The sequence below is a fragment of the Protopterus annectens genome, chromosome 11.part0 (genome assembly GCF_019279795.1).
Source record: "Protopterus annectens isolate FY-2018-M chromosome 11.part0, PAN1.0, whole genome shotgun sequence".
Lineage (NCBI taxonomy): Eukaryota > Metazoa > Chordata > Ceratodontiformes > Protopteridae > Protopterus > Protopterus annectens.
In genome coordinates, this window is record NC_056745.1 from 245,728,497 (window position 1) to 245,745,663 (window position 17,167).

The 17,167-nt window shown below is 41.4% G+C and overlaps 1 protein-coding gene across 6 annotated transcripts in view; it reads right to left on the bottom strand.

Moving 5' to 3' along the window:
• Positions 1–17,167, bottom strand: part of IRAG2 (inositol 1,4,5-triphosphate receptor associated 2) — a 1,240,358-nt gene that overhangs the window by 691,158 nt on the left and 532,033 nt on the right. For all 6 annotated transcript variants that reach the window (XM_044087670.1, XM_044087672.1, XM_044087673.1 and 3 more), the window contains one exon: positions 3,874–3,935. In XM_044087670.1, the coding sequence (XP_043943605.1) occupies positions 3,874–3,935 (62 nt within the window). The remainder of the gene's footprint in view (positions 1–3,873; positions 3,936–17,167) is intronic.

The window sequence follows — 17,167 nt, forward strand, 5'->3', positions numbered from 1 at the left end:
CAACATTTAGGAAACTCTGTGTGAAATGATTCTTCAGGAAGGAGCAGATACTTTGCCTTACTTCATGAAGCAGGATTGCAAGATGACAATATTAGAAGTTATGGGCACACAAAGAAAATCAGAAGGCATTATATAACTTACTTGCAAACTATATCCTTGAAATATTCACTTGTTTTGATTCAGACCATATCCAGTGTACTCACTTCTTTAGATAACAAAGAATGCCATGCCTGCCAAACAAGGGGGCTGGAACCATACAGCAAGGGGAAGGGAGAGACCCCCCCACACACTTTTGCAAGACCATCTTGTCTTGTCCCTGTGGCAGCTTCAACAATTAAAAAAAATCCATGGTGGTGGAATTCTTCATTCTTCTTTAATGAGGACCCGTGTGTGTGCGTCATGGATTTAAACACAGTCTTCGCCAACACACAGTCCGCACTCAGGCACGGAATTTAAACTTCCATTGAGGGAGGAAAGTGTTTACAGTACAGCTCTTAAGGAGGGTCTGTTTCAGGCACAGCTTTTCCCACAACATACTTCCAGTTAAGGAGAGTTTTGTCACATATGCTGGGTTTGTGTTTTCTGATATGCTGGTGGGTGTGTGTAAAATGCTCCAGTTAGGTACAAGAAACAAGAGCCTGAATTTTCTAACCATAGCACCACTTGTGATTCAAGGAGTTGAGTCCATAGCTCTCAACTGTCCAGATTTTCACAGAATATTTGACTCATCATTTTGGTCTGTTCCTCTTGAAATTTGTGGTTTTCTGGCAAATCAGTGAGAATTGAATTCATTAAACAATGACAGCCCTTTAAGTTTCACTCTTCCTATCTTTCAGGAAACACATGGTAACACAAAACACTTTTAGCAACTTTCTAAGATCATACAAGCAATGTTTAAAATGTTTCCCTGGTTTAGGGCCTTTGCCCCCCCCCCCCCCAAAAAAAAAAAAAATTTGGCTTTTTCCAGATTTCTTGTGTTGCAAAGTTGAGTGTCAAGTGGATTTTACAAGGAGCTGAGGGCTTCAGGGGAAGAAGTTTAGTGCTGCTTATGCCAAGTCTGTTTGCAGTTAGTAGCACAACAGGTAGTATACTTGCTTTTGATGCAGAAGGCTGTGGGGTCTACTCCCACAGTATGCAGATGGATTGCTGATACTGTACTGTGTTGTACTTTAAAGGGAGTGGATGCTGCAAGTCCTGTGAATGTCCTCCTTTGGAGGAGTTACCTAGTGACTATGAACCTGTTATCACTTTGCCATCCATTCCCTATTGCAATATTACTAGCTTCTTTTTTTTAATGTAACATAGGCAATTTATTCTTCAAGGGCAGCAGGCACTATTTGTAGATGAAACAATAAAATATAAAGTAGTTTGCTAGCAGCAACCTCTTCATTAGTTACAGATCAATTTAATGTAGAATTGTTTAGATGACTTTACTTCTGCAGAGACTTTGCATATTTACTGATACTGGCGGATTGTAATGACAGAAGTCTGAGTGGCACTTTACGGCTGAAATTTTCAGAAATAGGTAGTTTTGTCATCATTGGTTCATACATTTTGTTTCATTGCTTACTAGAAGACTGTCCAGACTATTACAACAATTGGAATATCCACAGAGACACCTTACTAAAAGGATAAAAAGTCTTAGGTCTTGCAATGGACAACCTCAAAGATTTATCACTATAATCAGTATCCTAGAGAGTGCATAGAGGTGACCAGAGTCTGGCATTCAGGCATCCTCTGAACTAATACTGATGAACCTACTGAACATCAGCAAGTCAAATGGCATCAGAAATACTAAGTCCAGATATCTAAACTGAATGTTGTGGACAGATGGATATATATCACAGGGGCTACCACTGGTCCAGAACAGACTATCCATTCAAGTAAAACAAAGCTCATCCCTGTCCATATTCAAATGCAACTTGGGTAATAGAAAATGTACTCCAGGATTGCCCCTCATGCCACTAATAGATCAAGGCAGTTCCTAAATGCTGCATCCCTTACATGAGTCCCCTCAAATTATCTATGGCATGATCACAGTCTCTCACTAGGTCTAATGTACAATTATCAGGTATGGGATAGCCAATACCAATCAGGAAATGTTAATTCAAGCACCAAAAGGGAAATTGGCAAAGCTTAAAATGTCCTCCAAGTGAACCTATGTTGTGGTAGTAAATAGTTTTAAAAAGTTGCCCTTTTTAGATCACTAAGTGCTCCTCTCACCCCCCACCCATCCCAGCCTTCAACACCTTAGACCTACAAAGCTGTTTGTTAAGCAGTTTTCAAAGTTGTCTCAGTCCACATGAAGGTATTGTCATTTGTGTGGTAATGCCTAGGAAGTTTACTTAAAATGTCATGTCATGGAAAATACTGAACATCAAGTCACAGTATGCCTGACACTTGTGCATCCTGCAACTAATGATTTACTACAGACAAGTGTGTTTGCTACTATTTTCAGAATAATGATACATAACTCTTCCTATCAAAGCTTATGTTCTCAGAATCATATTTTTACAATGCATTTTTTTTATATTCTTTTTAATACTTTAAATATATACATCTCCTCATCTGTTTCTCACTTATTTTATTTTTATTTTTTAAGTGTTAAATAATACTTTTTAATGTTTTTTTGTTTTTTTTTTGTGTTTATTATGTTTTTTTATGTTTAAATTTTTTTAATTTTTTTTTATTTCTCCTCTTCAATTGTATAATTTTAATTTTAGTTTGTTTGTATGTATTGTTTGTCTGTCTGTACTGGAATAAATAAAGTCTCCAATTTGAAAACGGTTCTTGGTGGCCCAACTGAACTTAAAACAACTGCAAATAAATAAATAAAATAAATAAGTAAAATATTACTTTGAAAATGAGATGATGAGAAGGTGGGGGTATAATACCAGGATGAAAAAAGGTTTTGCCCCTTTGTTGGTACCATCTACAGAACATATTTCATGGAGTCAGTAGATGATATGTTGGCATTAAGACAAACTTTGTTTCAGCCTTAAGATGTGGAGTATGAACCGGAGAAATAGACATGACATCTCCATGTTATTAAATCCTTAAACAGCCGAAATACCATCATCTCACTGAAGGTATGTTAATACACAATACAATCTAAGCAATGGCTCTAAGTAGTGATGTTTAATCTACTAATGACTGCATACATGGAAAATATGTTTTTCAATGGTAAAGAGATGTTTGACCAGTTCTGGATTTTTTTCTGATAGCTGCCGATGTCACCATTTTATGTTTTATTACTGCAGTAGATGAATCCAAGAAAAAAAAAAAACAATAGGCATACAGTAGCAAATATTCCAAAAGGATTACAGTATGGACTTCCTAGCCGACAGTAAGAGTGGTTCTTTACAAGTCCATTCAAAAACAAACCATGTGAAGCACTGAAAGGAGGACAAAGCAAGCACTGGCAATGCCGCGGAATATCAGCTGCTAACAATATGCACACCCGCAGCAACCTTTGAGGTTAAAACAGGCCTGAAGAAAGACAATGGCTATGTGCTGCACTAATGCCCCCACCTTAATGCAATTATACTGGGAAAAATAAGGAAACACTATCAGGAGATGAAAATAGTGTGTGTAATAATGTGCTCTTATGCTGTCATTTTTGAAGCAGGAAAAAATTAAGATACTCTGTTTCAAGAAAAAAAACCTTCTTATATCCAAGAAAAATGTGATCTAGAAGTGTAACATGTTTAATTATACATTATCTTAAGCCTTATTCCAGAAGTGTTTCACAGTAACCATGGACAAACGTGCCTCTCAAAAGAGGCAAACTTACTTTTATTGCATGCACAGCTCATGTACCTAAGCAGCAACTCATAACCGAATGATGAATGCAAAGAAAATATTGATTTATACCTGACACACTAGTCCACTGATGTACGCTTTAAACAGCTTCTCTCGGAGTGCATTAATAGTACCTGCAAAAAATACAATGAAATAGTTACCATATGCTAATCTAACAAAAACACGCTGTACAAAACACATTTTGCACAAATGACAGACTAATGCAATGACATTCTCCTATAAAAGTCACCCACCATAAAGCATGAACTTCTCTATTCAGATCCTAGTTTAAGGAAATATCATGACTGCCATTAATAGTATGCAATATTTTGCTAGCAACATGTTATAAGAACTCGTAACACAGTCCTTTTTAAGAGTTGAATTTCATCACAATTCCACATTCTAATATTATGAAGCCTTTAACACCCCAAATTTTTTTTTCTGTCATCACAGATATGTTGAATACTGCAATACTAACAGAGGGTATATAAAGACACAACCCTGAAAGTATGGGAGAACTATCCCTTTTGAATGCATGCACAGAATGTTTGTTGCTGTACAAAGGGCTCCTTGGGCAGTCCAATTAATTACTGCTGATCTAAAGTGAGGAATGTTAAATGGCCTATTAGCACCTCACCTGGAATGTTTTCCTGCTTCTTGACGGTCGTCTTTTGCTTCAAGAAATATGTTTGAATTGTATAGTCAGGATAAAAAGTTCCATAAACATCCATTTAAAGAAAATAAAGATTACAAGCCAAAGAAAATAATGTACATGATGTCACATTTCAGGATAGAATACTGACTTCTCTCCTCAGAAAGTATACTGCATCCTCTGTCTTAGAAAAGTTATAGATCAAGCACCTAGCAAACCGAAGAAGCAATATTTGCATACTTCAGTATATATTTTATTCTGTTTTCTCTGTATTCTGCTGTGTTAATATTCTGGATATGAAAACAGGATGTATGTCCTTTTAAAGCTCATCTGCTTTGGATACATAATCTTTCGATGAAATCATAATCTTTTGTTTGTCATATCACAATAGGTTGTTTTAGGATGTCATTTCTATCACTATCAGGGGATTATGATTTTAGTTAACATTTAAATGGCAGAAGCACAGCACCTTTTGAGAACACATCGCATTTATAGGTAAGTAAACCTTGTGAAGCAAATTAAAATAAACAGAAGAAAGAATGCTTAGAAAACACTTTATAAAGTGTTTGGAAATAACTGAATCACCATACATCAGTATGGTCAAGAATACTTCAATAATCCACCTTTCTGGAATTTTAGTAAAGGATTCTATGGGAAGCAGAATTTTAGTGGACCGTGGTTACAGTGCTGTCCAAGTAATCAGTGTTAGAGTGGCAGAACGCCAAAAATATCTATTTTTGTTAACTAGATCACTTTCAGCTATAGTGATCTATTTAAATAGATCACTTTCACCTATAGAAAAACTGCAGTGGTGGTGCTGCGGCAGCGTTGTTGCCTCACAGTAAGACATCCTGTTCGATTCTCAGCTAGAGCGTCTTCTGTGTGGAGACATGCGTGAATGGGCGCACCTACGTTGAGGGTTGTGTGTCAGGGCTGGCAACTCGGCACGTAAAAATCTACTGCCAATTGTTAGCAGACCGGAGTTCCGCTGTGGCGAACCCTAACCGGGAAAAGCCGAAAGACACACACACACACTTTCACCTATAGCAGTTTAGAACATAATCATATCTTAGATTAGGTTTACTTGGCGTACCTAAACCTGCCTATTAGCTATCAGTGAAGTGACACAAGTTCCAAGAACAGTACTGAAATGTTACAGTTTCACACTGTTGTTGGAGTAATGTAAGTGTTTATTTACATTTCCTATCCAGGGTAAAACATTGATCCACATGGAACCTATTCAGGCCAGCCCACCAGGATACATAAATGAAATTCAGATGCAATATAAGAAACATATTAGTTAGTAAATAGCTATTGCAAACTATAAAAACAACAGCAAGTGAACAGTAACATTGGATTGGTCTAAAACTAAGAAAGTACTTAATTTGTAAACAATTCAGACGTGTACAGTATGCACAAAATATAGAACTTAAATGGAGTGGGGGAGGAAGAGCACAGGAAACAGGTTAATTAGCGGAAATAGCAGAAGTGTAATGAGAAGGGCGAAGGATGGGAGTGGTGTTTAAAAAAAGTCAGGGTGTGGAAATAAGAGTCACAGAAATAAAGTACAGTTGTGCAAGAATTTACCATAACTGTAGCTGTCCTACTGATCACTGCTGCAGTATTTCAAACAAATGAGTTTTTCATTGCAGACATCTGAATGGGGTACCAAAGCCTAAATCTTCCCAGTAGCATTTGTCAATGTATGACCTCAGCTCAAGCGATGAGGTATACATGTGGATAAATGAGCATAAATCCTCAGGGCATCTCCAATCCAGCCTGAAGATCTCGGACAGTAGCAGTGAACTAGAAGAGGCACAGCAGGGAAAGAGGAGCCCCCCCCCCAGGTTCTGGGTTTGACTGGCACAGCAGCAGATTGAAGGGAGGTAGAAACTGGTAAGAAAATGGGGAAGGAATGCCGAAACAGTGTTGAGTAGGACATATACTGATATGGTAAGATCTTAAACTGTAGTTTGTCCTGGCTGAAAATCGCTGTTGCAGTATTCCAAACAGATGGGTAATTGACAAAGCTTAAGGGGAAAAGGGAGAAGAGCTGAGACTGGTGAGAACTGTCCAAGAGGAAAAAAAGGACCGACCAGAAAAAAGCATCAATACTGTAATGTTCACTGAAAGTTTTCAGAGAAGAGCAGCTTCTAGGATAGTTCTGGAATATACCCCTTTCTAGAGAGCTCCAGAAGAGGCTTCCTCTCTAGTAGAGTAGCCCTTGGGAAGAAGGGCAAGGATTTGCTACAGTGAAAGTAACAAAATGAAACAGACCTAGAAATACAGCTTGCAATGTTAGGATTGGATACTGACTGACCCATCTCAGAATCCATAAAAGACGCATGTAGTCTGTCTGACTTATGAAACGACTTGGTCTTGTCCAGATAGAATTTTAGTTGCCTGTGCATATCAAGAAAGTGACTAAGTCTTCCACCTCTGTTCTGTGGATTGTAAAGAAAGTAGCTAGACTGATGATGCTAGACTGGATGACTGGCATCTCATTTATCACTTTTGGCAAGAAAGAGGAGTTGACTCATGGATGCTCTGTCTTTATTGAAAATTAGAAATTGAGGAATGGCCACTAGTTTGTAGTTCTCAAACTCTCCTAGCATTAGTGACAGAGCAACAAAATTGTTTTCCCAGTGTGAAATCTGAGAGTAGAAGCAGCATCTGGTTTAAAGGGAGGCACACTGAGCTTTTCCAGCACAAAACAAATTTAAGGTTCTAGGAGGAGGCACAGGTTTTCTCAGTGGGTTAAGTGCTGAACATCTTTTTAAAAATGGTTTAACTTCAAGCTTAGACATAACAGGTGGAATGAGGGGGACAAAGGCCTAAATGGCTAAAAGGTGGGCTTTAATGGAAAAATAAACCAGGACTCTTTTTACGAGCTCACACAAGCATGATAATAAAAGAGGAACCTCTGATTTGATAGGGTCCTGATTGCTTGCTTAACACCATATTAAAAATATCTTCCATTTGGTTATGCAGGATTTTCATGAGGTGGGTCTCCTTGCCTCCTGGAGAACCACATCTTCAGAAAACTGGTGCCTGGAAGGGATCAGATTCCTATAGTCTACAGGCTTAATTTGAGAGATGATAGGTTGTGATGAATTAACAAGTCCTTCTGGTGTGTGATTAGGTCCACTTTGTTGGGTAGCTTGTGGTGATTGCCCCTGGCTACATGACAGAGAATGGGGAACCAATGTTTCACTGGCCAAGATGGAGTCACTAGTAGAATCTTTGTTTTTTCCTTTTTGGGTCTTTAGTAGATCTTTTGGTAGCAGAAGTGGAGGGAAGGCAAAGAAACATCACTGCCCACTGGAAGGATAATGCATTGTAACTCCAAGTAGAGGGGCAAGGAGTCCTGGTGCAGAGCAGGGGGAGTGGTTTGTTGCTCTAAAAGGCAAATATGTCTATCTGTGGTGTTCCCCACCTGTGTACTATGTCTAGGAAGACCTGTTCATTGGGCATCCATTTGTAGGGGTCTTCAATGGACCTGCTAAGACTGTCAGGATGTTGTCCTGGGATGGGATGTATACTGCTTGGTGGGACATGCCTACCTTGATGGCTAGATCCCAAGCAATCAGAGACAACCTGCATAACTGGTATTTGGTTCCTCCTTCCTTATGTACCACTCGACTGTTGAGTTGTCTGACGACTCAGAGAACCTGATTTCCAGAGGTGAGCAATGCCTGAATGAAGGCCTCATCTCTAAGATTTATATGTGCTCTCTTGAGGTTGGACTGTCAACAACCCTGTACCTTGGAGATACCGATTGATGCTTCATTGGAGACATCTGTGTGCAGCTCTACAGGCTTATGGTCTGCACTTTCAAAGGGCAGACATAAACTGAGGTTCACCTGTACCACCCATCAAAGGATCTCCTTCTTGAGATAAGGAATTTCAGAGATGTGTGCGTTTCCATAGGGAGAGAGTGCTGGGACCACACATTTTTAGGTACCACTGAATTTTCCTCACATGCAATTTGGCTAAAAGAAGCATTTGTATGGTTGCTGAAATGAATCTTAGTGCTCTGAGATTCTCCATGGAGGAGCATGCTTAGAAAGGTTAGGGGCTGAAAGTAACAGGGTCTTCATTGCCCTCCTTTTCCTGGTACTAGAAGAGTTTGGAGTAGAATTCTTGTCCAATAGACTGAGGGGCAACTGGCTCTATGGTGCCTTGAAACTGTAGTTCCCGAAGGATTGGAGTGAGGAGCGCATAGGTTTATACTAGGTTATTGAGCACCAGAGGTTTTACAAGCCTAGCTATGCAAACCAACCTAGTTTTGTCCCAGAGTTCCTTGGATGCCTATATGATGGGATATGTTAGTAAAGAGGTAGCCAAGTGGTGTGTGTGTGAGTGTGTGTGCGTGGGAGGGGGTATGTTAGTTGGGGATTAATTTACTTAGAGACCTCTGTCCATCAGAGACATGGGGGCCAGACCACAGTGAATTTGTGATTTCTCATCCAATGATCAAGGTTTGACCACAGTGAATTTGTGATTTCTCATCCAATGATCAAGGTTTCTTTTGAATAGAGTCAGGGATTAACTCTGCTTCATCTAGATGGGTAACTTGCTCCATAGTGCTGGGATCTTTTGAAAGACATATTGGTCTCTTCAGCATATTCTATTTATGTCACAGGCATAGTTCAGGTCATTGGATCAAGTGTTTCTGGTGCTGTTTGTTTTGCAGATGTGCAAGAGAGCCATCAGAGCTAGATCTGAGGATGCCTTATGCTAGACACAGATCACCTCTCAGTAACCTGTAGGAGACTGAGTACAGAGAGACAACCTTAAGGCAAACTGTGTAGAACAGGGTATTCATACCCTAGATTCTCCTGGTAGGAACCTTTGAAGGTGTCCCAGCTGTTGAAAGAGCATGGTAATGTGCATGCCAAAGGGGACGCTGTACTTAAAGTTGAGTCTGATACGACAGCCAAAGTCTGACTTGGCAGCTTTACTTGGTTGTGGGGTGGAGGTGGTATGCCTTTGAAGAGATGAAGTTATTTCCAGGATATGCTGTAATCTTTTTGAATGATGGCTAGTAGTCACTTGTCTGTGGTAAACTTTTTCCAATTTGTAATGGAAAGAGTGAACCTTTTTTCACAGTGGAAGGGAGAGAGCACTGGGGAAGATGGTCGGAAACTTGTCTTTGACTGGAGACTTCCCCAATCTGGGGTGTCAATATCATTTTTTTTCTGGAAAGTGTTCTCTGGGTGGCTTCTTGGGTTTCTGAGAAGGCCTATGTTCCCTTCTAACAAACAAGTAAGCTTTGCTGGGTAAATCCTCTGATAACTGGAAACAGAGGTAATGAGGATCTGTCTGCAGTCCTTCAGTCTTTCCTTGCTTCTGGCAAGGTTTTGGATAAGCTAGCTGCCTATGAACCAAACAAAATGTCCCTGTTAAGGGGGGGGGGTCTTCTTGCCAGGGGCTGCTTGCACAACCAGGCACATTTCCAAATGACTGAACCAGTTGCAGCTGCTCTAGAAGCCTTCGGGACTGGAAGGATAGAGGAAGTGGCTGGAGTTCCTACTTCCAACAGACTAACATCTCTTGTGGAAATGAGAGATTTGCTTAAGACTCCCATTCAAAATGTTTCATAACATTTATAATGGTCTCTCCAACTGAAGCATTTTCCACCAGGGAATCAGACTAAGGAATGGTACCTAGAATCTAAGGCCTCCTCCTCAGGAGAAGGATTTCAAATAAATTTTCTGTAGAGTGGGTGGAGGAGTGAAAAGGGAGTAGGCTTAATGGCCTTGAACAGGCCCTGAGAAAAGTCCATCCACTCCTTCTCACTAAAAGGGGAGGAAAAGAAACATGTTTAGAATTTTGTAGCTTTTTCTTTGGGGTGATGTCTTCCTGGATCTAGTACAGAAGCTTCAATCTCTGACATACTTCAGTTTTCCAGGAATCTCTTCCCATACCAAAGTTTGCATGATGCATTCTGGTCCCTCCGAGATAATGATTTGCAATTCACCCTTCTCAGTGCAAGCAACACTTTCTTCAGATATGCAGTCATCTGACACCGTACCAGCCTCCACTGGTTTCATGATAGAGGGCTTCTGAGGTAAAGTTAGACATACCATGATTCTGCAACCTCTGCTTGTATGCTGGAGTCTGACTGGGCAGACTGAGTCTCAGACCTGGTCCTTTTGAGTTTCATTTTAGATATGGAAGGCACATATCAGGTGTGAAAGGATCTGCTATCTTAGAGTGGGCCAAACACTTCAGTCATTGGGTCTAACAGCATGTTCAATGAAGACAGAACAGGAATGCAATGTCTATCCAAGTACAAAGGGCTGACAAACAGAACAAGATTTGTAATCACATTCTTTCCCCTTTGTTATTTGTGTTACAATTAGAGCCACTGATGAAGAAAATAAGGGACTCAGAAATGTACGGATTTAACTGATATGGCAATCAAATAAAGTTGGCTTTATTTGCAGATGATATTTTATACTGGATACTTAGGAGTATGGATTAAAAAGGATTCTGTTATGGCAGCTAAGGATATGTGGGAAGAGACTAAACAGTCAACACAAAAAGTGAGAAATTGAAAGATCTGTTTTATGGATATGGATAGCAACATACAAGCAGTGAAAATGCTTTTAAGTCCCTTTAGTTTTATACAGGACAGGCATATTTTTATCAACCAGAAGAGATGTGGACAGCAATTAATAAAGGGTTGAAGGATTTTATTGTGGAGGGGAGGGAGTAAGATTCAAGGTGGTTTGGGATTACAGGATTTGAAGGTGTATTTCAAAGCTACACAGTTAAGGCTCATATACATAGCACAAGCAGAAAGATAGAATTAAAATTGGAAAGGGATGATGATGAAACAGGTTTGGAAGCTCAAAAAACAGGGAGAGACTGAGCTTTTGGATGAAGCTCCACAAGGAGGATAACAATAACCATACAGAGTATTATATTCGTAAAGTAGCAGAAAGTATTCCAAGAACTAAGGCATCATGGGAATGGAGAAGAGATTCTGCCTAGAGGGATGAATGCAATAAGGGGTACACAGAATAGGCAAGAAGATACTGGAATTTACTGGAGAAAAGTGGCAAAGGAACCAAGGTATTGGGAGCAAATAATCAGAAAAGGAAAGGTAATACAATGGGAAAAAGCCAAGAGCGCATTTGGACTGCAGGCTAGAGATTGCCTCCCCTATCAATGACTGAAATCATTATATAGGCAGAGAGAAGAAATAGGGGGATGCCAAGTGAAAGTCCACCATTAGTAGAATCTAAAACAGAAGCTACTATTAAAGGATAATTAGTAGGGGCATATAAAACAAACTGGATAACTATAGGAATCAATCAGTGGAGTTTAGAAGGATCTGAAAGAAACTGGATAAGCAAATCACAAAGAAAGAATGGGATGATATATATATATATATATATATATATATATATATATCCCAAATATGCAACATTCTAGAAGATTTAGGACTTTTGCTTGAAGTTTGCAAAGGTATTTTTATACCCCAAGCAGACCATTTTACCCCAGGTGGATTGCAAATGTTGGAGGTGTGACAAGGAAGAAAGAGATAATGAAGAACTTATTTTTTGGGAGTGTAATGAGTTGGAAGACTAAAAAGAATTGGAAGTGGGATCTTTAGAAAACAGCAGGAGCAAATTAGATAGAAAATTAGAAACTGTGGGAATAAAACATGCAGAATACTATTTTGGAGGAGAAATGTGGTTTAAGCGAAGGCAGGAATTGAATGAGTTATGTAAAGTTTGACTGACAGTGACTGTATTGATTATAAGTGATGTATGTTTTCAACTGAAAATATGTCAATTTTGTTTGTTTTCATTTACAGAAAAAAGAAGTTATGTACTCACCATAACGTTTCCATGTGTGTAGTCCATCTTGCCGAACATTACTACATGTGGGTTCGGAGCCGATCCTCGGCTCCGACTCGGCCGCTTTTATAAAGTCTGAAAACTTCTGATTGGCTTGTGGCTAGGAGGTATCCCATGGCGCATGAGCACATTCCCCAGATCTCGTTTGCTAGTAGTCTATCAGGATAAGACAGGAAAAGGACAAAGGTCCTGAAGAATAAACTGTAATAAAAGGTGCTCTTTATGGCATAAACCACTGTAGAAAAGGAAAAAAAACTGTTTCTAGATCCTCCAGGAAGGGGGCTGGTGGGTGGGTTCGTACTAATGTTTGGCGAGATGGACTACATACATGGAACGTTATGGTGAGTACATAATTTCTTTATGTTATGCAGTCCTATCTCGTTTCCATTATTACTTGTGGGACAGCGTCCCTAGCATCTTGAATGGGTGGCTCACTGGAAAATACTCCTGAGTACCGTGGAACCAAACAAGGTTCTACCCCTGGAAGTTAAATCCAATTTATAATGGGAAATGAAGGTATGAGGGGTAGCCCATGTTGCTGCTGCACATATAAGACGTCCTGGCTTGGAAGGCAGCAGAAGTAGAAAATGACCTGGTAAAATGCGCTTTGACTTTAATGGGTAACTCCTTTCCCTCAGAAGTGTAAATGAAAGAAATACAATTAGAGATCCAGTTCGATAGTGTGACCTTAGAAACTGGCAAACCCATTCTCATCTCAGCAAAAGAAACAAATAGCTGTTCTGATTTTCTAAATCCTTTGGTTCTGTGGATATAGAAACGCAGTTACCTATGCACATCCAATTGATGAAAGCTATACTCTGCTTTATTGGTGTGATTAGGGAGGAACACTGACAATTCAATTGTTTGGTTTAAGTAAAAATGAGAACAGACTTTAGAGATAAAAGAAGGATTGGTCCGGAGAGAAACCCTATTTTTGTGAAAAATTAAACATGGAGGTTTAACTGATAGGGCTTGTAGTTCGGAAACTCGTCTGGCTGAGGTTATTGCTACCAGAAAAAAAGTCTTCCAAGACAGGAATTTCAACTGACTACTATGGGCTGGTTCAAAGGATGGCAAAGTAAGTCTAGAAAGGACTATATTCAGATCCCAGGGAGGAATGGGGTCTTGAACAGGAGGTCTTAACATCATGGAACCCTTAAGAAAGGATTTGCACAGTTTGTGAGACTTAAGATTGGAATCATTAATCCCCACATGAAAATTGGATATTGCTGCTAGCTGAACTCGGAGTGTAGCAGCTTGGTGAAAGAGTTCTGAAAGGAACTCTAAAACAATAGTAATGGGAGCTGTAAGTGGATCAACTTCTCTGTTATGTGCCCATATAGAAAATCTCTTCCATTTACTGTGATACAATTTTCTAGTTGAAGGCTTGTGAGAAGAGGTAATAATATGGGTTACAGCTGGAGACAGATCATGAAGCCTGACTAGTGACGGAACTGGAGCAGCCATGCTGGTCAGTTTGAGTGTGTGGAGACTGGGGTGAAGAGAACCTGACGTGTGTCAAGAGGTCTGGCATGGGGTCCAGAGTCCATGGATAATCTAACAGCTGAGGCTCGAGAAAAGGGAACCAAATCTGATGAGGCCAGTAAGGAGTGATGAGGATCATCTTGCTTCCCAACAACACTGCTTTCTGTATGACCTTGGGAATGAGTGGAAGAGGAGGAAAAGCATAAAGGAGTCCCAGGGGCCAATCGTGGATGAGTGCATCTCTTGGAGACTCTTCCAGAAGGGGGATGAAGGAGAAATAGGTGCTGCATTTGGTGTTGATGGGGCTGGCAAAGAGATCACAGCAGGGTTGCCCCCACTTGTGGAAGATCAGAAAGGCTACTTTCTGGTTCAAAGACCATTCATGAGGTAACAATATTGCCCTGCTTAGCTTGTCTGCTATCACGTTGGATGTGCGTTGCAATGAGACAGCGTTGGGAAGAAATTGCCCAGTTCCAAAGTCGCAGGACCTCTTGACAAAGGGTATGGTCTGGTTCCCCCTTGTTTGTTTAGATACCAAACCACCGACATGTCTGTCCGATAGCCATCATCCCTAGAAGGAGAAAGTCGTGAAGTGCTTGCAATGCCAGAAGCACCGCTCTCATCTCTAGGACACTGATATGCAGATGGGCCTCAATCTTGCTATGTGCCTTGGACAGTTCTGCCTAGATAATGCCCCCCAACCCTATATGGAAGGCATCCGTGGTCACAGTGGCAACAGGTTGGTGTGGTACATAGGGAGTCCGTTTGGTAAGATGACCTGGCTGAATCCACCAGCGGAGATCTTTTTTGCATGAATCTGTGATCAGTATCTTGTGATGCAGAGGCAACTACTGAAAGGACCACTGGGATGACAGGAGCTATTGGAGTATCCTCATATGTAGTCTTGCTAATGGTACCATGGTTATGGTCAACACCATTGTTCCAAGAAGCTGCAACACCACCTTCGCTTTGACTCTTCAAAGAGGAAGTATCCTGTAAATTTGCTGTGCAAGATTCTGTATTCTGTCTGTAGGTAGTCTGGCTATCATAGAAACCATGTCTATGTTTGCTCCTATAAAGGTTATAGATTGAGTGGGCAAAGTTGAGGATTTTTCCCAGTTTAGAGAGATTCCCAACTGGGAACAGAGCTTAATTGTGGAATCTCTGGATTGAACTAGACGATGCCTGGTGGTGGCGGTCAGGAGCCAATCATCCAGATATGGAAAGACTTGGATTCCCTGATGCCTCAAATGAGCTGTCATTACTGCCATGCATTTAGTGAACACCCAGGGGGCTGTGGTGAGACCAAAGGGCAGCACCCAAAACTGGTAATGACCGACTCCCAGCTGGAAGTGTAGGTAACTCCTTGATGCTTTGTCAATCATTATGTGGTGGTAGGCATCCTAGAGATCTACTGAACACATCCAGCTGTCTTTCCCCAACAGAGAGAGCATGGATTGTAGAGTGACCTTTTGGAACTTGGACTTCTTTACATACTTGTTTAACCTGATGAGGTCTAAGATGGGTCTCCAGTCTCCTGTTCTTTTTGGAACTAAAAAGAACCTGGAGTATGCTCCAAATCCTGTCTGGTCTGCTGGGACCTTTTGGATGGCTCTTTTTAATAGCAGCTTTTCTATCTCTATAGCCGCTTGATCCCTGTGATTGGGTGGTACATCTGGGATCCTTTTGGGAGGGCATGGTGGAAGGGAAAAGGGTATAGAGTAACCTTTGGTGATAATGTCTTGTACCCACTTGTCTTGAGTGAGATTTAGCCAGGCTTCTGGGTACAAGGACAGGTGACCCCCAATTGGCTCCAGACACACAGTAGGGCTCCACATCAGGAATACTGATAGGGACGGTCGCGAAAGGAATCATGACCTCCCTGATTTTGTGAGCCTCCCCTGCCTCTAGGGCGATGTCTACCATTAGTTCCTCCTCCCCTGCCTCTGAAGGAGGAATCACCCTGAGCATCCTAGAAAGGTCTCAGTGATTTCTTGAACCATATTTTACCGCTCTACTGACCTTTAGGGTAAGGTCTAGAAGGAACGTTAAAACGGACTCCCACGGCAGAGAGAGTCTTTCCTTCCTGTTCACACCTGGTGAGGGTATCTTTCATCTTGGGTCCAAAAAGAGAGGATGCATCCACAGGGACATTAGTCAATGTAGACTTGAAAGGCTCAGCAAAGTTGCATAGATGCATCCAGGAATGTCTCTTTAAGAAGACTTCTGAACCCGCCACCCTACTCGCACCATCAGCTGCATACGAGATCAGCCATATGGAGGAGTTATCAATGGATGTTAGAGTAGTGAGCTGAGTAGACACTGTAGATTGGACTGCTTCAGTAGAGGTACCCTGAAGAGCATCTCTTAACTCCTTTAGGAAATCTCCCTCTGAAGTCTCAAAGTGTGATAGATAGTTCAGTGATCGGAGTGTAAAAGCCGCTGAAGAGAAGATACGCTTCCCGTACCTGTCCATCGTTTGAGATTCCTTATTGAGCAGATAGATAGAAGTCGTCTTTGCTAGCTCCTTCTTAGTGGCCGCTGCCACCACCATGGCATCAACAGGTAAGCCCTTGGATAAAAATTCTTTGTCTTTAGGGGTGGAAAGAAATTTATTCGGCCTCCTGGGGACTAGATCCATGGCATCAGGAGTCTGCCATGCCTTCTGACTCACACAATCAGTAACTCATCAAATGGAGGAGACACCCATGAAGCTGAGAGTTGGGACCCAAAAGCCTTCAGGTACACTGACTCCTCATCAGACAGGGTAACTGTGGGCCAGCCACCTCTCTGCCTGAGGATCTCCAAAATATCTGCAAAGGAGACATAGTCAGAGGATGACTTAGGGGACCCCTCTGCCTCATCGAGGTCAGTGTCAGATGTGAGAGACTCATGAGGGGAGTCTACATGCTTCCTCTTACATGTTCTCTTCCGAGGGGGCTCCTCAGTGGGGTCCTCTGTGGAGGTCTCAGAAGATCGGAGGCCACCCAAATGGGGGCTCTGAGGCTGTGGGTCTCTGCCATCCTGGGGAAAAGAGGATGCTGAGACTGTAGTCGGCACTTGAGGGAGTATAGCATCGGTACTTCTACGTGGGGCAGATGAACTATCCAACATGCTCCTCATCCTCACGAAGACAGATTCCTCTAGCTCCAAAAGATGCCCCGGCTCTGACGAGAGCATAGGTGCCGATGGCTCTGAAAGGATCAGCTCAGAGAACAATATATGGTCCGAGCTCACTCGAGCCAACGCTCCAATAGGAAGGCTCAGCACCGAAGAAGTTCAGTTCCAAGTGTCCCCCCCTCAGGGCCGGCCGAAGAGCTTCAGACCCTAGACACTTCGGATGGCACCAAGAGTG